This window comes from Impatiens glandulifera, chromosome 3 (genome assembly GCF_907164915.1).
Source record: "Impatiens glandulifera chromosome 3, dImpGla2.1, whole genome shotgun sequence".
Lineage (NCBI taxonomy): Eukaryota > Viridiplantae > Streptophyta > Magnoliopsida > Ericales > Balsaminaceae > Impatiens > Impatiens glandulifera.
The window spans coordinates 14,354,666-14,381,827 of NC_061864.1; the positions used below are offsets into that span (position 1 = coordinate 14,354,666).

A 27,162-nucleotide genomic window follows, 5' to 3' on the forward strand; every position below is an offset into this window, starting at 1 on the left:
TGAATTTACTATAATTGTCCACTCTTTTTAAAAGTTAATGAGCAAAATCCTTTCCACTAAGAATTTTGTTAAGAGAATTTTTTATTTTTTTAATTAAAGATTCTTACACATGATTTCCTGGCTCATTTCTTCACTTAAATTCTTTCTACTAATAATTTCTTTCTCTTAAACCAAACCAGCATGTCAATAAGGAAATAAAAAAACAACTAATAAGTAACAATAAATAAAATAAATTTTGTTTAAATAAAAATGAACTATACATTTTATTTTATTTTATTTTGACTAAAAAAATAATTAATTTAACTTGGTGGATGTCTAGTTTCCTTGCATGTCTTCTTCTTCAAGTTCTAGCCGTTGAAAAATATATCTGTAACCATATATAGAGAAAGAGAGTCTGATAATCCGGGCTCCATCTATTATTTTGGGTCAGCCAAGGATCTTGCCACCATTCTCTTTTCTCCATTCTTCAAGATTTCATCTTTCTCCCCCCCTCTCTCTCTTTCTCTCTATCAATCTATCTTCCCTTCCTCAAATCTTAATTAGGTCAAATAACTAAGAAGGAGAAGTTTTGTTTATTCTTTCTTAATTTACAAGAGAGAAAGAAGAGAAGAGGAGGAGCCAGCCAACATTGGATCAAACCATACTTCCTCTGAAATTGGGTATACATTCAATTTCTCCCTTTTCTTATCTTTATTGAAAGTATTTCTAATTGTAAGAATGAAAAGTTCCAAACTTTTCAAAAAAACATGTAACAAATTCATCTGGGTTGTGTTTCATTTATGTTGGTTTTGATCAGATGATTTAAATTTGCAAAATGGGAAGAAAAGGGAGTTGGTTTTCTGCAGTCAAGAAGGCTCTTAGCCCTAATCAATCAAAGGAGAAGAAAGAAAAGGTCCTCCCTCCCTCCCTCCATCCCTCTCTTTTTATATTTTTCAATTTTATAATACAAAATTATGATAACAATCGAACAGAGAAAGCTAAGGACAAAAAGCAAATTGCTTAGTCGGGAGACAAGCAAAAATAGTACAATTTCCGAACCAAAGCCCTCAACAGAGGAAGCAGTTGTTTCGGTGTTGGTCGAGCCAACCAGTCCAACCATATCAGATATTATTAAGCTAACACAAGCTCAAAATGAGCAAAACAAACATGTATATTCAGTGGCTCTTGCGACCGCGGCAGCTGCCGAAGCAGCTGTAGCCGCTGCCCAAGCAGCAGCCGAGATAGTTCGACTCACATCCGTCGCTGGTTTCCCAAACATGAAGCCCATGGTTAATGATGAACCAGAAATGGCTGCTGTCGAACCTCCCAAGGATGAACCAAAAATGGCTGCGGTTAAGATTCAAAGTGCATACAGAGGATACAAAGTAAATAATATTATTAACTAATATGAGTATCCATTCATTCAATTCATTGATTATTAATGGGTTTTTATTTATACAGGCTAGGATGGAATCAAAGAGATTGAAAGGGATTTTGAGATTGAAAACAATGGTTGGAAGCAAAAGTGTGAAACGTCAAGCCATGACCACATTGAAATGCATGCAAACATTAGCCCATGTGCAGTCTCAGGTTCAGGCCAGGAGGATTCAGATGACTGAGGAGAATTTGGCTCTCAAGAAAGAATCGCCTGAAAGTAATAGTAGTAGCCCTAAATCATGTTCTTCAAAAGAACAGAGTGTGCCAAAGATGGTGAGCAAATTACATGATCATGTTAATGAAGATATGGGTAGTCCTCAATCTTTGAAGAAACAGAAGATGCAAAGCAAATTGCATGATCAGGCTCGTGTTATTAAGATTAGAGAAAGGGAACTAAATGATCAAGATTGGATCGGTAGCCCCCAATCTAAAGAACAGATGGATGCAATGATGATGAGCAAACAAGAGGCTGCTATCAAAAGAGAGAGGGCCTTGGCATATTCATACTCTCACCAGGTATTTCTTCTCTTTTTATTTGACCCATTTTATTTATCATTTATGTTCTTATCAATCTAAATTAAGATAAAAAAAATTGATTGATGAAAAAGATATATATAATTTTGTTTTTATGGGAGGCTGTGTGGGTGGTGCCCTAAATGAGATATCTAGGGCAACCATCTAGGGCAACCCCAGTAAGCCCATGGGCTAGGACCTAGGACAAACATTCTCAGAATAGGCCAAACTTCAAATTCAATACAAATTAAAACCTCTATCTAGTTTTAAACCTGCCTTACCATTATTTATTTCTTTTTATCTTCATAATTTAACAAATATATTAGTAATTTATAATGAGTAATGATAAATATGATAAGTTTTATAAGAAACTTTGGTAGGAATTGGTGTTTCAATCTATGATTGGTTGAAAATCTAATAAGGAAACATTTTTTTTTTTAATTTTTATTGAAATGACACATAATTCCTTACAAAAATTCTTCACATTTATCATTATTCTATTTATGTTTATAGATCTAGATAAGAACAAGATAAAAAAAAATAAAAAATTAAAGTGTTTATTAATGTTGACTTTCTCAAAAGTGACAAAGATATAATGTGTACATTGTACATTTTTCTTTGTTTGGTATATATACTTAACACATCATAAAAAAAACAAATATGCTCCAAACAATTTTTACTAAGTTTAAAAATATTAATCATTTTCTTTTAGATGGTCAGATATAAATACATGAGTTTTTGTTCTCTATTAGTGAGTTAATCGGGCCTTTTTAATCTATTTTCTATTTTTTAATTTTTTTTCAGCAAACATGGAGAAATCAACCGTCAAAGAAAGAAACCCCGACGACCCAAGATTCAAAAACACCCGAATGGGAATGGAATTGGTTGGATAAATGGGTGATAGGCCTACCATGCCAAACTCAAGGCGTGTGCGAAAAAGACGATGACCATTCTTCAGTTCATAGCTCAGGCAGGCATGCAAACAATGGTCAAAATAGCCATCTTCGACGCCATTCGTGTAATTCCTCTCCCCGTTCAAAGCCTCTAAATGGTGTCAAAAGAACAGAAAATACGTCCGATAATGAAGGAACATCTCCTACCAATCGAACTCACTCGAACAATTCATCACCAAAATCCGTGAGGGCTAGGAATGCGGCTCCAAGCCCTTTGGGCAATGCAACACCAGAAAAAAATAGACGAGCAAATAAGTCATTGTCGTTTTCGACATCCTCACATACAAGGCATTCTAGCTTTTCAAGCACAAAGAGTATTCCTACAAAAAATGTCATTATGGTTCAATAAGAAATTAAATGTTTAATCTTCCTTTTCTTTTCTTCTTCAACTCTATATTTCTTGACACTGTCCAACCATTATTCTCTGTTTCAAATGGAGTTAATTAATACAAATAAAGTATTCAACTATTATTATTATTATTATTATTATTATTTAGCTAAATTGACTAGCATTATTCATTTTTATAACTGTTCAATGTAGAAACTGAACATGAAATTTCTATGTTTTTAAGAAATTTGTCAATTTAGCTTATCTATTTTGATAGAAATTAATTATTTTTAAAATTAGGTTAAGTGACAAAAATTGATTCAATTTTTATTAAGCTCCTTAAATTAAAAGTAACTTCACTATGGGTTCATAATCATTTTTAAAAATATGAACTTAATAGAAGAAAAACGAATTAAACTCCAAAAAGTTAAAATGAAAAATATGAGAATGAGAAGAAAATTGAGGTTGAGAATAAAGAGAATGACATAACACATTTTAATGGTTAAAAAAAGAAAAAAGTGTGAATAGAGAAGAATTATATATATATATATATATATATATATATATATATATATATATATATATTTATTGTTTAAGATAATCAACTTCGTTCTTTTTCACGTTTATTTTTTCAAATTCTCACCTTAATCCTTTTCTCATAAATTATTCTACATTTTTTTTAATGTTTTTATTATATATACAAAATTGTTAATAATATCATAAAAATAAATTATTATTTAAAAGAAAATGTATTTAGATTTATTTTAAAAAATGAAGTTGACTTTTGAAAACTGAATATGAATTTAAAAATTAAAACAGAAAAATATCTTATAAATTATTATTTTTATTTTATTATTTAAGTGATTTAAATGAAATAATATTTTAAAATAGATTTTAATTATATATATATTTATAATATTTTTCATTCAATTTTTCTTAAATCATAACTACAAGTCTTTTCAAACAAATCAAGTGGATGATAAACATCTTCTTGATGATATTTGACCTCTTGTTTATGATATTTGTCAAAAATTTGAAAAAAATGTTTATTTCTAACTAAAATAGATTACAATAAATAAATAAATGTGGATGGAGTGAATGTGATACACAATAATACAACGTATGGAGTTAAAAATGATAAAAATAAAAATTATGATTAAAAAATAAGAGAAAAAAAAAAAGAAATGAAAAAAAAAAGGTAATAAACGGGGAGCAGAAACAAGGAGCCGTCTTCTTCTCCATCTTTCCATTTGGTTCTTCTTTCACTCGCTTTGCCATTCATTATCCATTGGGAGCCTCATATTTGTCTCAGACCACCGTGAAATTATGCCCATATTTTCTCTTCTTTCTGGTTCTACTAACCCTCCGACGACGACCTCCATCGCTTCTGCATATATAGGTGCGGAATAGATAGCTATTACTCCAATTCACTCACACATTTATCTATTTCAGATCTTAAATACGTTTTGGAGGCTCGATGTTGGGTTTTGATTCTTTATATAGTAGGATCGTATTCTGGGTTCATATCTGATCTTGTTTTATCTGTCTAAAGAAGCCTTTTTTGGTGTTATTATTGAGAACTTTGAGATAAAGCTGAATTTTGGGAGGTGGGTTTTCTTTATTTTTCTATCTACTGGAATGCGAAGCTTTGTCGAGGACTGAATTGTTGATAGGCTTATTTATCTGGTTAAGGATTTTGTAATGGTGAATGCAAATGACCCTGCTGAATCATTTTTAAATTCCATTCAAGCTGTTAGGGATGTGTTTCTTCCGTTTGAAGCTGGTTTAAGGAAGGCTGTGAAAGATTTGGAGTATAGTTGGGCAGTTTCGAAACCGGCTTATAATAGTATTCAGTGTGGGGTTAGAGATAGCAACAAGAGTCAGATTTGTTCTGTTAAGAAGAAGAGTTGTTATTGTTTTTTTCATGGTGAGAAGAAGAACAAAGGATTGAGGAGAAAAGCTCCAGTCAAGGCGTTGTTGGGAATTTTTCCTCATAATTGTGGAAGTAAGATTGGGAAATCAGGCAAAGGATTGGAAGAGGAGGAGGATAGCAATGAGAATGATACATGCTTGAATTGTCTTCAATTTCCTGTTACATGGTCTTTGTTTCCTAATGGTTTTCTTCATTCCTTTTCAAATCCATTTAAGCTTGGCAAAAAGCATGTTCGTAAAAATGGTGCCGGGAATAATGATTATTTGTATGTATGTGCAAATGCATCCAAGCCACAGATTTCACGTGAAGCAAAGTGGAGTTCGAGGTGTCAGGACACAAATTTGAAACAAGACGATGTTAAGAAAATGCCAATTGATAAGCTCTTTGGATTTATTTGTGATCAGTTGATACAAAATTTCCAGAAGCTTGATTTGGGAGTCCATCGTAGGAATAACCATTTGAGGGATGTATCCTGTACTTTGGAAGAAAAAAGGACAGAGATTATTGGGTTGTTAGGAAATTTGAGATTTGCGAGAGTGGGAGGCCTTCCTTCTAGCATAATTGGAATTGATTCTGCCAAAGAAGAGGACACTAGTAACATTGTTGCTGGTGAAAAAGAAGATAGTGCAGGAAGTTCTCCATCAAAGTTGGCAAATGGATTACTTAGTATTCCATTATCAAATGTGGAGAGGTTGAGATCCACATTATCCACCGTGTCTCTGACAGAACTAATTGAGCTTGTACCTCAACTAGGGCGATCTACAAAAGACTATCCTGACAAGAAGAAGCTCTTCTCAGTCCAAGACTTCTTTAGGTACACTGAAGCTGAAGGTATGCCTCTAAATAATTTTACATGTGTACTCCTAAAGTCTTATGCTGAAGTTTTTGCTATCCTAGTTTTTATGTTAATGCCCTGTTGTGCACTCCTTTGAACCACTTTCACATAAGTTTGTCTATCTAAATACTGCATTACATTACAACTGATAGTCTATAGCTATTCTTGACAAAATGAAAACTTCATGAGAATACATGGCAGCTGAACTATTTCTTTTTTTTGCCAACAATATGTATTGAGACATCATGTTTAACAAGAGATTTAAATCACGACCTAAATTTAGTTCAATTTCTTCCAAATGAGACTAAAAAGTTATAGATTGTTCAGACCAAGTAAGTTTCAAAAAAAAAAGTTATAGATTGTTCAAACCAAGTAGGTTTAAAGAAAAAATATGCATTCCTCCAAATATATTTTTTGTCCTGTACATGTTTTCCACAAAAGAAAGGCCAAAAGACCAAAATTTGATCTCTAAGATATCTAAATTCAGATCTAAAATTCATATAGTACCCAAATAGCCTTGAAGTTCAAAGAGAAATCAATTTGAGTCTTAAAACCCCCTATTTGGTACAATATGTCTTTCTGATTCATACTATAACGGATTATTTGGAGAGAACTCCATTTGACCCATTGTTATTTGTTTCACAATAAATGTCGTATGCTATATTTGTTATTTTGGGGCCCTTATATTTGTATATGCTATATTTGTTACTTTGGGTGCCTTAAAAAGTTGGAAGTTAAGTTAGAGCCAACACACATATATATATGTCTATTTCTTTTTGTTTCCAATTTGAGCACATCCTTCAACCAAATGAATCTTCTGAAATTTATCTTCCATTTCAGGAAGGAGGTTTTTTGAGGAATTGGACAGAGATGACGATGGTCAAGTTACTTTGGAAGATCTTGAGGTGGTTATGACAAAACGGAAACTTCCCCGAAGATATGCTCGTGAGTTTTTGCAACGTACTAGAAATCACTTGTTTTCTAGATCCTTTGGATGGAAGCAATTTTTAAGCTTGATGGAACAAAAGGAATCAACCATTCTTCGAGCTTATACTTCTCTTTGCCTGAGCAAGTCCGGGACGCTAAAGAAGAGCGAAATCTTGGAATCACTTAAAAATGCAGGACTCCCTGCAAATGAGGACAATGCCATTGCAATGATGAGATTTCTTAATGCAGACACAGAAGAATCTATTTCTTATGGACATTTTCGAAATTTCATGGTGCTTCTTCCCTTTGATAGACTGCAAGAAGATCCTAGGTGAGACTTTGTTGTATAAGATTTTACAATCCTAACTAGATCCATGTCGTGATTTTTTTAATGAAAACATACTCCATTTTTTATTGGAAAAGTAAATGTGTAGTGTACTAGGGTATACATGTACAATAAAAGGAAAAAAATTATCGAAAATTACAAATAAATGATACATGTATCTTTCAGAATGAGACGATGGGAGCAATTTCTACCTTATGTCGTAGACAGCTAAATGAGAAATATATTCAAGGTACTATGTTGTAGTTGTTGACATGATTTTATTTGAGTAAAACTTGTAGGAGTATCTGGTTTGAAGCTGCTACAGTTGTTGCAGTTCCACCTCCAGTAGATATACCAGCTAGCAGTGTTCTGAAATCTGCATTGGCAGGGGGCCTTTCATGTGCACTATCTTGCTCTTTGCTGTACCCTGTTGATACAATGAAGGTATATTCTGCCGCTTAATTCTTGAATGATCTGAATTCAACATTAGATAGATTTATTTTCTTGGATTTTATCAGCTATATATAAATGAAATTTCTTTAACTTGTCAGAGTCTGTATGATATGATGGACTAAGGTCTATGCTAAGATTCCTATTCCATCCAAAAGAATAATATATATTTGCAAAATAATTTATGGGTGATTATTTCTCCACAGAGGGGTAGATAGCTGCAGTTGTAATTCCTATTTTTAGTTGATAAATTACCTTAATATGAACAAAGCCTTGACTGTTAAAATACTGAGGATTTTCATACATTGGTAATGTGATTACATACATTGGTAATCACATTTTTTGAGCTAGTGTTTAACTTCTTGATTTTTCTCTTTTGATTATACTTTGTAAAGAACATTTAACGAATTAATAGAATCAAATTAATGCTAAAAAGTGATGAATTATCATCACCTTATAATGTTATTAATTATGCTTTGTTTTCTCAATCTTAATTAACTATACTATCATTCTTGAATTGGGATTAGTAGATACTTTAATTTATAAAAGAAATCTATCTTGTCATTGATAGTTACAAGTAATTTTCTTGTCATATTAGTAGTAGAATAATATTAATATCCTCTAGTATTTTAAAGGTGTGGAAAATTCAAGCTAGGAAAGTCCCACAAGTTCAACTATTAGCAAGTACCACAAGTTAACTTGTTGCACTCTTATAATGTTGCTTCTTTACTCTTACATGTATTTTGATAGGTGGTTACCCTCTCAAAATATATGAGAAAAGTATTCTTCAATCTCTCCTCTTTCTCAAATTCTTCAAAAGGACATATAATTATTACTTCTTTTTTTCTTTAGGTTGACGAATAGGCATCAACTGAATCAACATATACAAAAAGAAAAAAAAAACTTATGTTATTCTCAACAACCTTTTTGCTTAATTTATTGTAGTTTTTTAAAAAGGAAGTGAAACCTAACATCTTCTACTTGGATTCATCACATATGTTAATTAATTTTGTTTTAAACCAAAAACAACTTGTAATAAAAACAAACCATTGCAAGTCATATATATTTCAGTACATTAAAGCACAAAAACAAGGTCAAAAAAAAAAAAAGGTAGGTAGGGATTCAAATAAATCATTGTTCCAACCCTCGCCTCCCCATTAGCATATGAGAGTCGGAAGACCTTTCAAACTTCGTCCAACACATACAATCCAGAATCATCAATCCTCTTGAACCATTCAAAAGATCATCCAAAATTCAAATTTCAAGTTGCCCCTCATTAGAGCATCTCATCATCTTGTCCCAAGAATCAGGACACCACCAAACACTCATTCCTCCACATCAAGATTCTCTTACCTATTACTTGCTAATGTTGACCTCAACATGAATTCCCTTAGCCATCAAGACCACTTTGAAGTTTAGTTCCTTTCACTTTTATTTATCACAATTAACACTACTATGTAACATCCACTCCTCCTTGTCAAGTTTCAATTTACCAAACTTAGTATCTTTCTTTGCCTTTGATGAAACTCAGGTCTTTTGACCGGATCAGTTTGCCTTCACTGTACGTATTTCTTTCCCACTCAATACGTAGCACATTCTGCTCATCAAGGGTCACGAGAATTACTAATGATAACAAACTGATTGTCGGTTCGAGGAGCTTCTTGACCACATAAATAACCTCTTATTCAAGTAAAAGCTTTTTTCGCTACCTCTCCCTCTTGTACAAAACATATATTTAGTAAATGAAAAATTAAATAAAACAATGACTTTTATGAACAGAAATAAGGAATCTATTGATTATTGGGTCTGAGCATACGGAAAGAAAGAATAATTTGCTTTTTCATTAATCTTTTTACTGTTTTTTCTAACTAGTTTCTTCCATAACTGCTACTTCATTTATCAGACTAGAGTGCAAGCATCAACCCTTACTTTTCCTGAGATCATTTCAAAGCTGCCTCAAATTGGCATCCGGGGATTATACAGAGGTTCAGTGCCAGCAATTCTTGGACAATTCTCAAGGTTGATTTTAAAACGGTTTTCTTTTGCTCCAAAATTGGCATAAAATGTTTTCATGTCTTACCTGTGCTTTCTTTATTTGCAGCCATGGCTTGCGAACTGGGATTTTTGAAGCAAGCAAGCTTGTATTAGTAAATATAGCTCCTACACTCCCCGGATTACAGGTACTGGCTTTTGCTTTATCATATCATATTCTCTCCTTTTGTCCTATCCTATTTTTGTTTCTATTCTTTCTAGAGATCTTTTTTCTTTTTTGTGGATAGCCATTGCCTTGTATATTAATAAATGAAAGACAACCAAACGGAACTTACAAAGTATAAGTGCACGGAAAAGACAACTAACATGTGTGCTTATGTGGATACGACAATTGTTGAATGATTTAAGCTTTGGCAGACAAAAAATACAAAAGAGTTTTACAGTGTTTATATGGTAGAGTGATGTCGGAAACACTGATGCTAAGATCATTCCAGCTAGGTTCTTAAACCCTAACCTCTTGAAAGACCCAACTCGAACCATATAGATTCTGTGTACGGATATGTTGCGATAATCAAGTCAATATTCACATTATTTCCAATCTTATATTCCACGAATGAATGAAATATATCAAAATCAACTGCCACTTTATTGAAAAATCTTGAGGAATATGTTATTTCCAGACATGTTTGTACCCGAGAAAAACCTGCAAATATATTTATAAAGACCCTACCCAAATACAAAATAAAAAATCTGTGCGGCAGTTGGACATGATTAACATCTTTTCTCCAATTTGAGCGGGAGGGAATGATGGAGATCATGAATATAAAAGAAAACTGGAGGTCACTAAAATATGGAGAACTTAAATCCCTTCATATTTTGATTTTTGTGACATGTGTACGTTACTGGTGAATGAATTATTTTCCGAAATACACAGTTTGACTTTCAGCATTATGTTTTTCATGGTTACAGAACCTAGGCTTTAAAATGAATCTGTTTACAATGGCCTTAGGTGCAATCTATAGCCTCCTTCTGCAGCACTTTGTTGGGAACGGCGGTGAGGATACCTAATGAAGTACTAAAGCAAAGGTTGCAGGCGGGATTGTTTGAAAATGTTGGAGAGGCAATTGTGGGTACTTGGAATCAAGACGGTCTAAAGGGTTTCTTTCGGGGGACTGGCGCCACTCTTTTCCGCGAAGTTCCATTTTACGTTGCAGGAATGGGTCTTTATGCTGAATCTAAAAAGGTACACAACTTTCCACCTTAGAATTTGTAAATTTGTAAACTGGTATGCACTTGCATAAACAATTTGCTACTTATAACCACCATCATAATCAATCAATGTTTTCATCAAGGGACATATAGTATTTTGAATTCTGCAACTTATTGTATAGGTTTTTTATCATTTATTTTTAAATGATTGTCATGGTCTAAATGATAAAAATTGTATTAAATAGTAGTTGTCGTGAATGTGACTTTTAATAATCAAACAACGCTTATAAAACCATCAAGCCAAACTGAATTTGTAAAATCTAAACTCTTCCTTTATATTAGTACATAACAATAACTAAAGAGCCTGTTTGTTCCTTTTTTTTTTTGTAGATCTTGATCAAATTATTGTTTTTCGTGATTCATATTATAGTGTGATTTTTGGTTTTCATATAAGTTTCTACTTCATGATCCAAATTATAGGTCATGTCTTTTTGTTTCATTTGGTTTACAGAATTTTCATGATCATATTATACTTTATATCACTGCTATTATTTATAAACATAACAAATGTAGATTTTTCGGATAATGATTTGACATGATTTTGTTATTGTTTTCTAAATTATAACAGCCCTTTATATTAAAATTACACAATCTCCCCCATCTAAAGAATGACCAATACAGTTATACAATAATAATACACTAAATTAGGCCAACTTAAACATGATAACACTATGATGGATCGATGTTCTTGATTTAAAACTGGCATGTTTGTTCAGGGTGTCCAACATCTTTTGGGTCGGGAACTGGAGCCATGGGAGACAATAGCTGTAGGTGCAATTTCTGGTGGGCTTGCTGCAGTTGTTACAACCCCATTCGATGTGATGAAGACCCGGATGATGACAGCTCCAGGAGGAAGGTCGATCTCAATGCAGATGGTGGCTATCTCCATTTTACGGCGCGAGGGACCTCTTGGACTGTTCAAAGGAGCTGTTCCCAGATTCTTCTGGATTGCTCCATTGGGTGCCATGAACTTTGCTGGTTATGAACTTGCCAAGAAAGCTATGGAAAAGAATGAAGAACAACAACAGGCTTCACAAAGGTTAGCTAGCTAGCTATGCATGCATGCTTCAGTTCCAATTTGGTGTACTTTGAAATTAGTTTTTGTTATCAATTGCGGCTCATTGATGATGATGAGTGAAAGTTTTCTTGAGATTTTGTGGCAGAATGTTTTGTTTTGTTTATTTTGGTTCACTAAAGAGGTTTTTGACTTCTGAGGATTGATTTATTGGTGGCCAATGATGACATTCTGCATATACTTTTATGTCTTGTTTTAACTTGTAACAATGTTATTGTCTTGCATCTTTACATGTGCAATCATATCCCACTTTATTTTTTGATTATTCATAGTTGCCATCTAGTTTGATTTTATTGGTATTATTAAAAATAAAATTATATCAAGTCACTTTTTATTTATTTATTTATTTAGAAACAATTAATACATCTTTGGTCTGCACATTCCTTTACAAATTGTTAAGGATCCAAGATGAAGGTTGGAAAAAACAATCATTCATTCACAAACTTCAAGTAATTAGGAACATATATTGTTCATCTTCGTTTTCCTATAAAAACTTGTATTTATAGATTTGTTTTTATTATTTAACATGTTTTGATTAAGTTTCAAAATCTCATGTCATTTTTCACAAAAAAAAAAAAAAGATTATTTCCAAATAACATAAACCAAGCCAGCTCTAACAAATTAAACACTACAATAAATTGTATAGTTTTTTTTTTTTTTTTTTTTTTTTGCTACATGCTTCACATGAAAATGAAGAAGCAAAACACTACTATAAAAGTTACATTCTAAATCAAAACTAAAATGCAATCAAAATGTGAATAATTCAATAGAAATGAAATCATCAATGTTACTCACACTTTTGATGTCTTGATCAAGGTTTATGAGATCCCCTTAATTTAAGTTCATTCTCTATAATCAATTGCCATATATAATCTTCATCAATGTTTTCAAAATGAAAAAATTATATAAAATTTTGGACCACATGTAAATATGAAATTTAAAATTCTTAATATTTAAAGAAATATAATTTATAAATTATTATTATTATTTGTATATTCTATATATATATATATATATATATATATAATATTAAATATGTACACTATCAACCAGTTTATTAAGAATAATATAACATGATACCAATAAAAAAAAATAGAAGTAAAATGTTAAATAAGAATTAGAACTAAATATTCACATAGAAAAACTAGACTTGGAGCGGGATGGATTTGGTTTTTTAAAATATTTTATTTTATGAGTAGTATTGAATTAAATTAAATATATAATAATTATAATATATATTAACAAAATTAATAATATAATTATTTGAATTATAATTTTAATTTATTTTAAGTGTTCATATAGTTTATCTATTTTATATTAACAATCCTCTAACACCGATCTCTTCATCCAGATTATATAATCATGCCACGTCAGCCTAAAAACATATCAACCGTCTAAAATATTTAAAATCTTGATATATAAATAATATATATATTTTTTAATTTAATAAGCTTTGGACGATTCTATTATGTCTCTCTCTCTTCTTGAAGAGATCCTTCAATGGCGGCCTGCCTTGGACGAACATTGTGGCAAAGGTATTAAGAATCTTCCTCCTGTAATTCTTTGTCTTTCTTTCATATTCAAATCATTATATTAATCTTGTTCTTGTTTTTGTTCTTGATCTTTTCTTCTATAGTCGTCAATCTCTTCACTTTCTTGGCCCGGACACAATCAATATCTCTATCTCTATATTTGATTTGATTTGATTTGATTTGATTTAATCATTCACTGAATCTCAAAATCCATATAATCAATTAATTCAAAAACCAAAACATACTGTAATTTCACAAGTAGCAAATATACCCTAATCTCCCTCCATCTTCTTCTAATGATAGCCTTATGCTAGAGGTTAAATAATAATTGATGATCTATTGGGGTTGCTCCATCGCTACTTTTTTATCCTTTGTCTTCACCGGCTTGCTTAACTTTTCCTTTGTCTTCTTTATCGGTTTGCTTACATTTTCACCATTCTCTTTTTTTGTCTTCTTCACCGATTTCCTTACTTTTTCACCATTCTCTTTTTTTGTCTTCTTCACCGATTTCCTTACTTTTTCACCATTCTCTTTTTTTGATTCGCTTTTAGAGAAGTGTAGCCTAGCTATCAATGGTCGAGGTGTTCTTGTTTTCTCATCAAATCCTCGAACGCAAACGTATCCTGTCCAAATATTAATGAAACCCATTTGTCAATCAATTGAATGAAAGGTTATGTATCATTCTTTGGATACATCAACATTAATTAATTACACACCTCTCCAGAAGCATTGCTGAATTTCTTCTCTTGACATCCCTATTCAATAGCAATAATCAGACAGAATGTAAGTCATCTATTTAGATTCTAAATCATCTTTAAAATTATTGTAAGACTGACTGAATTACCTCTGCATATAGATGATACAGAGGTACCAAAGTAAACTGTCTTCCTTGGTAAGTTCCATAACAATGATCTTTGAACACTGATTGGATTAAAACTGGACTCGTGATCAGCAAACACCTGCAATTATCATTTGTTATCAGACTATGTATGAATCAGATTACAAGTAGATCAAAATTGAGTCTGAAAGAAAACCCTTAAATAGCCATATATAGACTAGTAAAAAGAAGTATATAGAAATAGTTGTTAACCTCATTAACTTGGAAATACGTTCCATTGAGTGGAAAACTTCCCATCATTGCTGTTCGACAGGGTACCTGCAGCAGGAAGGGGCAGATGAGATTACGTTTAACACACTACAATAAAATTTCCTATACTATTGCATTATAAACAATGAAATTTCCTATACTACTCTTGCATGATCTCACCAGAAGAGTCCCTCGTACTATTTGCGCATTTGCTTTTCTTATACTATTGCAGGATAAGCATGTACTTTGATTGCACAAACTGCTTGTATTTTGAGATCCACAGTTTCTTTCCGGTACTTGAGTAGTGCTAGCAGTTTCATCTGATATCGATTCCACCAAGATGGGTAGGAACAACATAAAAAAAAGAGAGACAATTATAGTGTTTTTCTCATCTCCCAAATTGTTAACTGGAAAATCCCTTGCATACTTTTGGACTAAGTTTAATACACAATAGAAAATAAATGGATTACCAGGTGTCCATATAGCAAGAAGATATGGACTCGGGTCATCTTGTTCTCGTCTTTTCATCTGAGTAAAGTGGTACAACGCGTAAATGAGAGAGTTACATATCAGGCTAATGAAGATAAATGCTAAAGAAATTTAATAGAAGAATGACAAGAAGAGGTAACCTTTTCTAAGAGAGGATGTGAATCTGGTAGTTCGTACCTACACAAGGAAAGAGAGATTCAATCATTTAGGAAAACTAAAGTCTTAAAAACACGTTACAGGCCTGTACACTTACACTTGGTGCTCCGTCTTTAATCGACTCACGTTCTTCAATTTAGCAGTTGGAATTGAAGCAACATCTGGAGTTAGTGCAACCAAGGCCTTGGAAAGATCACACCCCACGTTTCCTTGCATGTAACTGTGCAGGTTTTGTGTGAACTCTTTAAGATTCAGTTTGATAGTTGGAATATCATCTGAATCTTGGTAAAAGGCATCCTCCATGTCACTCTCCATGACATCATTTCTCTCTGGCTCTGGGGATGCCGGCTCCTCAATAATAGGTTCAGAACTTTGAATGGAATGCTTGTAAGAAGTTGAAGGAAGTTCCTTCATTTCTACAACAGTTGACTTAACTACCCTCCTTTCTTCTTGACCTGGTAGTGCTAACCTTGAACTGCAAAAGAATGGAGATCATTATCTGTACTCAGTAAGTAAGATTTCTTTGTGTTACTAATATGTTGTCTGAAATTAGCATGAACGATAACACAAAAACCCACTAACATAACGTCCCACTTCAATCAAAGTGTTTTCATTGTGAATCGAACTTGAGACCTTTTAGAGCCCCCCTCCACCCCACCACAAAAAGAAAAACCTTAGTCTTCAATGTGGTAAGCCCCTTTGTCCAAGACTCTTGCTACTTAGTTACCTAGGTGAGATGTGTATAAGTGTATTTAATATTTATACTACTGCTTTTGAAGATATACCTTGCAAAAGCACTTGCAAAGTGCCTGCATTCTCCTCTCATTGGGCAAGCATTACAGTTAGGTTTTATTTTTGTGCAGAAAACCTGGAATGAACCAAAGGTAGAATTTATAAATAAGATGTGTATTCATGAAAAAATAACTTGAATATCTTGTTTCTTATATTACTTAAATAGAATGTCATGAAAACTCATACCTTCCCAAACGTAATCATCTGATAATGTAGTTCGTACCTGTATTTCAAATTTAATTTATCATGTAAAATCTGTCTATTTCAAATATAATGAAACTAGATATTTCACTCTTTGAGATTCGGGGTTTATGAGAGTTTTGAGCTTACAATGTTGGCTGATCAAGCTTGCACAACCTTGTCCATAAATATTTTTGTATAGAGTCCAACACTGGATACCTGTTTTGTAATCCTGTCAGGTTTCTTCTGCGGCAAATTAGTTACTTATGAATAGTTGGAGGTGTTTCACTTACTTTTCCAGGAGATGCAGTTGAAGTGATTCAGGTAGGGGTTGAATTGGAACCCATCCAAGCCTTACTGCTATCCTTGCAACATTAATGTCAACCTGTGTAACAAAAGTTTGTTGTAACATTTGCAAGAGGATCAATTGTGGCAATAGCTATTTGTTGTGAAAAGTGAATCTTACCGGGAAAGCAATATGATGGAGTGTCAGTAGTCGCACACATTCTGTGCTTTTCAAGCCTAATCCTTCAATACTCAGAAGATAGTCTCTGCATTTGTATAATACTCAAAAATAAATTAGAAGGTATGAGAAATGTATCATGTGGTGGATTTAATGTGCAAGTTGTACGTGGTCTTTTAGAATGCGATGGAGTGTTAGAATGTTTGCATAGGCTTACTTTGCTTTATCTTGAGGGGCGTCTCTCAACCATTCGAGGTCTATTGCTCCATGTTCGCTCACGAGTCGATCAAGAAAATCCTGCAATGTTTGTTTGATCTCACTATTGAACTTCCTTTCAAAATCCATGCCAACAATACTTGATGTAAAATGAGAAATTATTGATAAGAGCATTACCTTCATTCGTGTAGCCAACACGTTTTGTAATCCTCTGTCTTTGATTGTTTCTGCTATTTCCATTTTAGTTGCTTTCCTTAGAGCTTCATAGTCCATGGAGTCTAATGCATCACTGCATCTCTGTTTTCTCCTTTTTCTTGTGGCATCAGCAGAATGTTCTTTGCTGGAAGGTGCACCGGTGTGAACTGCGGACCAGTCCGGAGACAGAAAATATGTTTTTTCTATTTCAAACACGTTGAAGTCCTCTGTTGCCTTTTCTGGTATGGTGGGCTTTATTTCATTACTGTGATAAAAAGTTGTTCCCAAGAAAGCACCCGTGGATGTGAATTTTTCTCCCCCATTTGTAGGCATATACTGATCAACAGAATTTTGAAAGTTGGATTTGTCCCACCATTTCTCAAATGCTTCGGTTTGATCTTCATGTAAAACAGTAGTTGAGGAAATGCATTTCCTATTTGTTTCTGTTTTGGAGTTGGGTTGTAACCAAGACAGATCTTCATCATGCTCTTGAAAACAAGAGTTGGGATGATCTGAATCTGCTGGCTCGTCAGGTTCTCCTAATATTACACTTGGTTCACCTTGGAACCCTGTCTGGATTTGGCTCTCCTTGCGAATTGGGAATTTCGCAGCAAGCGACATATATGCGGAGCTGCAGAGGTTAGAATAAAATAATGTTACTTTTTTTAAGCACAAGTTGTATTTATTTTTATATTTGATAAATAAGGTAAATAATTATTTTTCATATATTTTTAATCATAAGTAGTTTTTTTTTTTTTTAAATAACACGTTTACCTTGATAAATGATCGGCCACATTTTGTGTAAGAAACACTCCTACGACCGAGTCCACTACAGAACCTTTCCATTTGGTGAAACGTCTATCTCCTGTGAAGGAAGGAAATTACAGTTAATCAAGGTAAAATTGTGGACAACAAATACTCATTCATCCTTAGGTAGTGTGAAGAATGAATGAATGAACAAATTACCCTGGATAAGATGCATGCGTGCATTGAAACACTCTACCCGTCCTTGGAATACTTTCCTTTCTGCTTCCCACCATTTTTCTCTCTTTTCATCTTCAGCCTCATTGCCTTCACTTACTTTTCTACCCATTAGAAATTTCAAGGCTCTATCTGTCTCTGGGTCAAGGTCTACTTTAGGCTTGCCAATCTTCTTCTCCTTTTGTAGGCCTATTACATCCTCAGAAATAATATGGTTACCACGATTTCTCTTGCTTCTCACAATGGCATAGAGTGAGGCTTTATTTCCTGGTTCTCCATTATCTTCGAGGCTTTGCTCCTTTCCCAGGTCAAAATTCAACGACTTCTTTGCTTTTGGAGGATTAAGTTCATTCTTCCGCTCATACTTTCTCTTTCCACTCGGCTGCTCCTTGGAAGTGGAACCACCTTCCGTTAGCGTCAGGTTGTTCTTGCGCACATATTTTCTCTTTACAAGGGGGGGACTTCTGTTCTGTAATGCCTCGGCAGCTTTCGGTGTAATTTTGGGTTTGCCTTCAATGATCACCTTTGGCCTGTGCCTGCGTCTTCTGGGTATGGTTTGAGTAGGTGTCTTGCTCAGGTCCATAACTCGATCCCCTTCCTTTTGTAAGAAGATTCTTTCTGTAACCTGTTCTGCAGAAACAATGGGTACTGACTTGTTGTAGACCACATTTTCTGCAGGAACAGACAAGCTGGCATGCCTATCTTTCTCCTGACTTGTAACCCGTGTCCAATTGAACATGTTAAATTGGTAACCTGTGTCCAATTGTCTTGTATGATCTGGAGTTGCTACGGGAAATTGGAACGAGCTTGTCCCACTAGAGCTTGCGCCGACTTCATTTCGTGGTGGGGAATTCAGATTGTAGATTGGATGATGATGAACCGTGGCTGATGATGATCCATCTGCATTCATGTTGACTTGTATTAGATAAAGAACAGGTTGTGTAACTGATATTTCTTTTTATGGGATCTGTTTCATTTCCCCCCTTTTCTGTTTGTTTTATTGTATTCCCAAATCTGCCTAGATTAGACCAACTAATTTGATCTTATCGGGCACATGTTGCTCCTTTCAATTTCAAAAAGGCAACTAAATGTATGCAAATCCAGACAATTATCAAAACAGTATACATGTTATGAGATTGGATTCAAACAGTAAAGTTTCAGATCCATACATAAGATGACCTAGAAAAGATAAGTATTAGAAGTTCTTTATTACCTCTACCAGGTTCCTTGAAGCTTGTCATGTTGTTAGTCCATGGACTTGAATCAAAGCTGAATTCTTCAGATTCGAGTAATAGTTTTTTAAGGCTGCCTTCTGTTTGGCCGCTATAAACCTGAGAATAGGAATTCATGGTTCCAACCTGTGAACTCATCCGGCCTCCTGCTATGTTTAGGGTTTTTATGGCCGCAGAACCCCAAGATGGCGGCGGCAGCCTTCCAGATCCAACTGATGAACGGACATTGAATGATGACGGTCCCTCTTTTGGTAAAGTAGGTCTAGAAGAGTCCATATTGGAATCAAAACTTACGATATGGCTTGGAAGATGATCTAGAGGGTTAGATAAACGCTCTTCCATTGGATCAATGAGCCTGATGGTTTCGAAGATTGGGCCTTTGCTTCTGCAATTCAGTATTTGAGGTGAATAGCAATCGCCTATCGGAACAAATTCTCGATTTGAATTTTGATGAACTTGAATTCTCGGGAGACTAGCTTTATTTCTTGTTTCTATGGCCACATAATCCCAAGATGGCGGCGGCAACCCTCCAGATCCAACTGATGAACGGACATTGAATGATGACGGTCCCTCTTTTGGTAAAGTAGGTCTAGAAGAGTCCATATTGGAATCAAAACTTGCGATATGGCTTGGAAGATGATCTAGAGGGTTAGATAAACGCTCTTCCATTGGATCAATGAGCCTGATGGTTTCGAAGATCGGGCCTTTGCTTCTGCAATTCAGAATTTGAGGTGAATAGCAATCGCCTATCGGAACAAATTCTCGATTTGAATTTTGATGAACTTGAATTCTCGGGAGACTAGCTTTATTTCTTGTTTCTATGGTCACATAATCCCAAGATGGCGGCAGCAACCCTCCAGATCCAACTGATGAACGGGCATTGAATGACGGTCTCCCTTTTGGTAAAGTAGTTCTAGAAGAGTCCATATCGAATCAAAACTCGTGATATGGCTTGGAAGATGATCTAAAGGATTAGATAAACACTTCAATTGAAAAAAAGAGTAGGATGGTTTTGAAGATCGGGCATTCACTTCTACAATTCAATGTTTGAGGTGAATAACAACAAATTCTCGAGAGACAATGGTTTTATTTGTTGTGAATTGTAAAATGTTACCCCAAATTTTGGATCAATTTTCGGTGGAGACTAAAGTCTTTGCTTGCGACAACTAATTTAATATATCACACATGTTTGTTACACTCTTGATCGCTTCTTTCAACTATGATTCTCATGCATGCGGAAAACACGTGTTCCTTTCCCGGTCTCTCGCTCTTTATCTCTAGAACGCAAGAGTCACATTTGGATTTTTATTAAAAAAATTACCTAAAATGTGAAAATGTGTGCGGTTCTAATGACGCGTATAAAAAGAATTTAACCAAATTTGGAATACAATCTGAACATTATTCACCCCTACCAATTTTTAATGATCTACCTAAAGAAATAGGTAGAAAGATTAATGGCTAAATTATTATTAATTAAAAAAAAGATCAATGTATTATGGGTGTTTCATTTGAGTATAACTACACTATAAACAAAGAAGAAAAATAAAACTTAAAAAGTATTAAACTTAGAAACAAATCAGCCAATTAATTATCTCATCTTGGTTCTATTAGTCCCATATTTACCTATTTATTTTCTTGTAGTAATATTGTTTTGTACAGTATTAATATTTAGCTGCAGATTTCAACTAAATTAATAGTAAATTTTGCAACTCAATTTTAAAACTAGAAAAAGAAATGTTACAAAATTATTAGTAAAAGTTTAGTTGCTTTATTAGTTAACAAATTCCTATTAAATTTAGACACATACACAACTCATTTTGCAACTAATTAAAATAGGCTAATTAGCAAATATGCTGCTTATTTAATGGGATTTTTGTAAAACAAATTAGAAGTATCAGAAAAGAAAATTGATGAAGTAGATTTATATGACATTTTTTAAAAATATTTCTAACTCTATGTAAGGATTAATTTATACATTAAAATCTTAAAATAAGATGCTACCACTCTTTAAATGACAAAAGCTTATTTATCATCATGACCAAAGTTGAAAAAAGTAATTTTTTATATTTATAAACTTTCATTATAGAATTTTGATTCAAATCTTTAAAAACATCACTTACTATTTTTATAACCATTAGGTTAGTTAGAGAATCAAATTGTAAGCATTTAAAGTATTAGTAAATCATAAATCATTTTTTTCTTCCTTAGTTATAACTCATTCTTAATGAATTTAAATTTATTAATATGGCATTTAGTTATGAATTTACCTAGAAAAATTAGTCAAATGTGAATTGATGTCTAGTGAAGATAACACAAATTACCAATTGGATACTTCATATTTGTTTAACTATGAGGTATTAAAATTTGAGAATTTGTTACTATTTTGAGACCCTAGAAAATTTCTTAATGGATTCAAGAAACACAATTCAGTCATTTCAAATGTATGAAATTTGTGTTTTGCATTATGAGCTTAATGGTCACCTATCTTATTTTTTAAGAAAAAAATTGATCTTTTATTTAATAAAAAAACAAATATTGTCAATAAAAAATCAAAACTAGAACTATTTACATTTCTCAAATAAAACTAAGATTTTTTTTTAATTAGTGTCAAACATTAGATATACAAATGAGAAACTTAACAAAATTGAAAGAAGTTAACTTTATTTTGTAATCATTTATTTAAAATAATTTAATATGAATACTCAAATTCTGAGTTGAGTCTAAAATTTTTTATAATCTAATTCTATATTTTTAAATTATTATTTTTTTATTTCTAGTAAACATCTTTTATTTTAATTTTAATATGTTATTAATTTTTGTACTTTCATTAATTTACATATTTTTAAATATTTTAATAAAGTTTTTTGCGATTCATTATATATAATAATAATAATAATAATTATTATTATTATTATTATTATTATTATTATGTTTTTGGTTTAAATTAAATTCATACCAACTATTTGCTTTTTTCTTCTTTTTTTTAAACTCTTTTACCATTTAAATTTTATATTAATATGAATTTCACTTTTAAATGGACCAATGTGTGAAACATAAAATTAATAGTAAATGTAATATTGGACTAATAAATTAATCACCAACCTCCTCATTTTTAGAATATGTATACAACAAGATTATAATAATAAAATATTAATTAATAACAGATTATGTAAATATTATGTAATCTAAGACTTTATGATATTTTTGTAGATTTCAATTAGATTTAGGATATATCTTTAAAATTAAAAATTAAATGATAAATGTGGAATACTGATTATAAAATGAATTAAATTTCTAAACAAAATATATATATCTAAATTTTAATAATTGGTACTAAGTTATTTTGACAAATTGTACCCCACCCACATATTTTAAAGACTTTGTTATTGATTGATTTTTAAAGAGTAAAGTTACCTTTGTTATTTTTTTTATTAGATTCCCAAGTTAAATCATTTATAATATATATATATATATATTTTTAGATTAAGTAAGTTTTTTTTATTTAATTTAAATTAAATATAAATAAATAATTTTAAAAAAGTATTTATCTAATAAATATTTGATTTAAATAACTAGTTAATCATTTAAATTGAATGATAAATTATGTTTGAAAATGTGTATATCATATACAGTTTAATCCAAAATTAGATTTAACTTAAGTATTGCAATTCCTACTTTTATAAGTTTTATTATACTAGGGAGTTAATTCATTCATATTTTATAATTTATCAATTAAATTAAAATTTTAATTTAATTTAAGCTAATATAAATAATTAAATATGACTTTAATTAAATAAGAGTTATCAAATAAACTAGTAAAATACCCTACGTTGTACGGGAAAAAATATAAATGAAGTGTTTATATGATATTTAATTCAATATGTTTATATATAATAAAAAAAATATTTATATAAAATTAATATATATTTATATTAAAAGAAAATATATATACATATATGAACTTACCATATTTTAATTTTTTATAAACGAACTTATATGAACTAAATATTCTTATATAAATATAAACATGAACTTACACTATTTTAACTTTTTTAATAATTTTATAATTTTTGTTCTTTTTAATGTTAAAGAATGAAATTTTTTAATGTAAATTTAGTGGTGTTATGCAAAATGTGTTCATAACAATCATTAAGAAATACTAAATCGTTGGAATAAGCTAAATTTAACCTTTTCAACAAAAACGGTGTCACCCTCCATTACACCAAGTTTAGACAAAGACTTCTATACCAACTTGCTTCTAAGATATGCTGAAATCTTCTTTTTAAATCTATGTAATTGTAATAAAAAGTGATCAGTTATGTTTACATGTTGTGTAGATGAAAGTTAAGATTTTAATTCCATTTAGGCCATCTGGTCCATTAGAGTCATTCCATGTCATCTCCATCTGCAAAATGTGTTTTCATAACTCAATCATTAAGAAGATACAAAATCGTTGGAAGAAGAAAAACCTAAATTTAACCTCTCCAACAAAAACGGTGTCACCTCCTTTACACCAAAATTTAGACAAAGACTTGTATACTCCACATACTTCCAATACGTGCTGAAATCTGGTACAACTAAAATCATTTCATAACACACTCTTCACAATTAACTACATTATAACTGTCACTTTATTCTCGTCACTATATTTAACCATAATATTTTTCTCTCTTGTATCAAAATCTTCTTTCTGAATGCAACTGTAATGAAAAGTGGTCAGTTATACAATTATCAATTCAAGTTTAGTAATAAAAAGAGAATCCAACATAAAAAAAAATAAAGGGTTTATGTTTTGTATCATCATAACAACCAAAAATATGTTTATAGGTTCATTCATAAACACTTTTGCATTATATTTCTGAAAAAACGTTAATAAATTTATGGATACAAAAAGATGTATTTGGCTGAGATACAATGAAAATAGAAACCTCCCACTCTGAAAGAGAGTAATATTTGAAAACAAATTTGTATCTAAACATTAATATGATACTTCAAATATTCTACAGGCATTAAGATTTCTTTTAAAAAAAGGTAAGACCTTGATTTATATTGCTTCTCTTTGAGCCAATATGAGTTTATAAGCTGCATATATCACTTATAGTGTACCATTTCTCGTGACAACACTCATACAAAAACATTTAATACCACGTCCTTCAAAATTTCCATGAATGATACCCATTTTTCATGTGCTTCTGGATGATCCATTTTGTTATAAACTACCAAACATCTTTCTGAATCTATGCAACTGAAATGAAAAGTTGTCAGTTATATAATTATCAATTCATGTTTAGTAATGAAAAGAGAATCTAACATAAAAAATAAAGAGTTTATGCTTTGTATCATCATCACAAACAAAAATATGTTTATAGGTTCATTCATAAACACGTGTGTAATATATATATCTGAAAAACTGTTAATAAATTTATAGATAGAGAAAGATGTCCATAGTTGAGATACAATGAAAATTGAGACATCCCACTCTAAAAGAGAGCAATATCTGGAAATAATTTTGTATCTAAACATTAATATAAGATTTTAAATATTTTAGAGATATTAAGATTTCTTTTAAATAAAGGGTAAGAACTTTATTTATATTGTCTTCTTTTTGAGCCAATATGAGTTCATAAGCTACAGGTATCACTTTGTGGGTACCCTTTCCAGTGGCAGCACTAATACAAAAAACATATAATGTCACGTCCTTTAATATTTTCATTGAATGATGCCCATTTCTCATATGCTTCGGGAAGATCAATTTATTTATAATCTACCCAACATGGTTTTTCAGAAAGCTCTAGAATAAACAATTATATTTTAAGCCGAACTGAATCATATTCGTATTTTGGCTGTTCAGATGAACCGTCAATAACTTGTACCTGGTTTTCATAATGGTTATAAATAAGCAGCAGCACAATATGATGACATTAATGAATATATAGTTTCATTTTACCAAAACAAAACATCTTTCTATGTGACTAAGAAATTCATGGATTAAACCAAAACTTTGCTGAGCTCCCTCGAGTAAATCAGGCAAATCTGTGACAACAATTGTTATGTCATAATCGAATTAAACAATGCCTAGAGTTGGAAATAAAGTGATAAATTTTTATATGATCTCATAATTAACCCTTGATTCAATTATAAAAAGGTTTAAAATTGGCTCAAACTTTAAGCAATTAGGAAGAATAAAATTTATTTAGACAACTTTTAGAAATCAAAAGTTGAGAAAATTGTGGAAGGTGCACTCTCCTCTGAAAATTATATAAAAGTTTTATTTATTAAAGGAGATGAGAAAGTAAGAATCTCTCTTTGTCATTTCGTCGAACACTTGGTATCCTACAACTATCACGTCACTCCTCCGATTCTTCTCATCTCTCCTCTTCCTCGTCGTCTTCATCGCCATCGTCGTCTCATCAGGGGAAGAAGACGATGCACTCACCATCTACGATGTCCTGCAACAAAATAATTTTCTGGTATGTCGTCTACCAAAAAGTGTAACAGAATACAAGATCAATCGAAACTCAGAAAAATCAATGTGTACCTTAGGGATATATGTAGTTACAGCGTAGAAGGTTAGTAGAAGACGACGCGATGAACGTCACATCCTCTTGTGCATCAATCTCATCTGGATTGAATTAAACATTAAAAATAATTGGAGCCCCGAGAAATCTATCCAATAATATAAAGAGAAAATAAAATATAAATTAATTATTAAAGTTATAAAAAGAAAATAGAAAAATATTAATTAGAAAGAAAAAATTAATATATATAAAAATAATTATGATAATAATAATAATAATTCTCAAATTTTCTCTTATATAATTACAAATTTGATATATATAAACAAAGATGAGAGAGAGAAAAAATTAGGAAAGTAAATTAATATATATAAATTATAGGTGAGAGAAATGTTATTTGTTTTTAAAATATTTAATTTTTAAATAAATAAAAAATACATATAATTTTTTATTTTATTAAAAAAATATATAATTTATTTGTGTGAAAATATAAAAAAAAAATTAAGGTTTTTATTGGATAACAGGTAGTTTTGAATTTCAGGATTTATTCGAAATATTCAATATTTAGAATAATGAGGTTGATGTTTTATTGGTTATTTTGTGTGTTGTTCTATTATTTGTCGACGCAGTTGCTAAATCTGCACAGTTCCCTCTTCATGTGTGGTTACCCGATGCTATGGAGGGATCTACTCCTATTTCAGCGCTTATCCATGCTGCTAGCAGCGGGCATTTTTCTTGTAACTCGTATTCTTCCTCTTTTCATAACCATACCTTATATAATGAATTTAATCTCGTTAATTGGTATAATAACATTATTTTTAGGAGTCACTTTAGCTCTGGCTCAAAAAGACATTAAGAGGGGTTTAGCCTATTCTACAATGTCTCAATTGGGTTATATGATGTTTACTTTAGGTATGGGATCCTATCGAATTGCTTTATTTCATTTAAGTACTCATGCTTATTCGAAAGCATTATTGTTTTTAGCATCTGGTTCGGTTATTCATTCAATGGAAGCTATTGTTGGATATTCGTCAGATAAAAGTCAGAATATGAATCTTATTGGGGGTTTAACAAAACACGTGTCAATTATAAAAAAAAACGCTTTTTTTAGGTACACTCTCTATTTGTGGTATTCCACCCCTTGCTTGTTTTTGGTCTAAAGATGAAATTCTTAATGATAGTTGGTTGTATTCACATATTTTTGCAATAATAGCTCTGTTCACAACAGGATTAACTGCTCATTTTTCTACTTCTTCTTCCAAGTGAAGGATAACCCCAAGGGATTGTGGGTTTTTTTTTCTATCAATT

General features: G+C 31.7%; 2 protein-coding genes and 1 long non-coding RNA gene across 4 annotated transcripts; all 3 read left to right on the forward strand.

The window, feature by feature from the left end:
• Positions 1-437: 437 nt before the first annotated feature.
• Positions 438-3,248, forward strand: LOC124932808 (protein IQ-DOMAIN 3-like). Its single transcript, XM_047473490.1, has 5 exons — positions 438-659; positions 797-892; positions 972-1,364; positions 1,441-1,932; positions 2,734-3,248. The coding sequence occupies exons 2-5, from the start codon at positions 815-817 to the stop codon at positions 3,229-3,231; spliced, it is 1,461 nt and encodes a 486-aa protein (XP_047329446.1). The 5' UTR covers positions 438-659; positions 797-814; the 3' UTR covers positions 3,232-3,248.
• A 1,208-nt stretch (positions 3,249-4,456) lies between these two features.
• LOC124928780 (mitochondrial substrate carrier family protein C-like) lies at positions 4,457-12,276 on the forward strand. The gene is made up of 7 exons (XM_047469028.1): positions 4,457-5,974; positions 6,819-7,236; positions 7,530-7,674; positions 9,584-9,699; positions 9,782-9,860; positions 10,682-10,915; positions 11,658-12,276. The coding sequence occupies exons 1-7, from the start codon at positions 4,912-4,914 to the stop codon at positions 11,991-11,993; spliced, it is 2,391 nt and encodes a 796-aa protein (XP_047324984.1). The 5' UTR covers positions 4,457-4,911; the 3' UTR covers positions 11,994-12,276.
• A 3,537-nt stretch (positions 12,277-15,813) lies between these two features.
• LOC124932233 lies at positions 15,814-19,254 on the forward strand. 2 transcript variants are annotated; one of them, XR_007098734.1, is made up of 4 exons: positions 15,814-16,838; positions 17,261-17,368; positions 17,456-18,710; positions 18,786-19,254. It is a non-coding gene; the product is annotated as an uncharacterized LOC124932233 (long non-coding RNA). The 2 variants fall into 2 exon arrangements; XR_007098733.1 differs by having other exon boundaries at positions 17,456-18,684.
• The last annotated feature ends 7,908 nt before the right edge of the window (positions 19,255-27,162 follow it).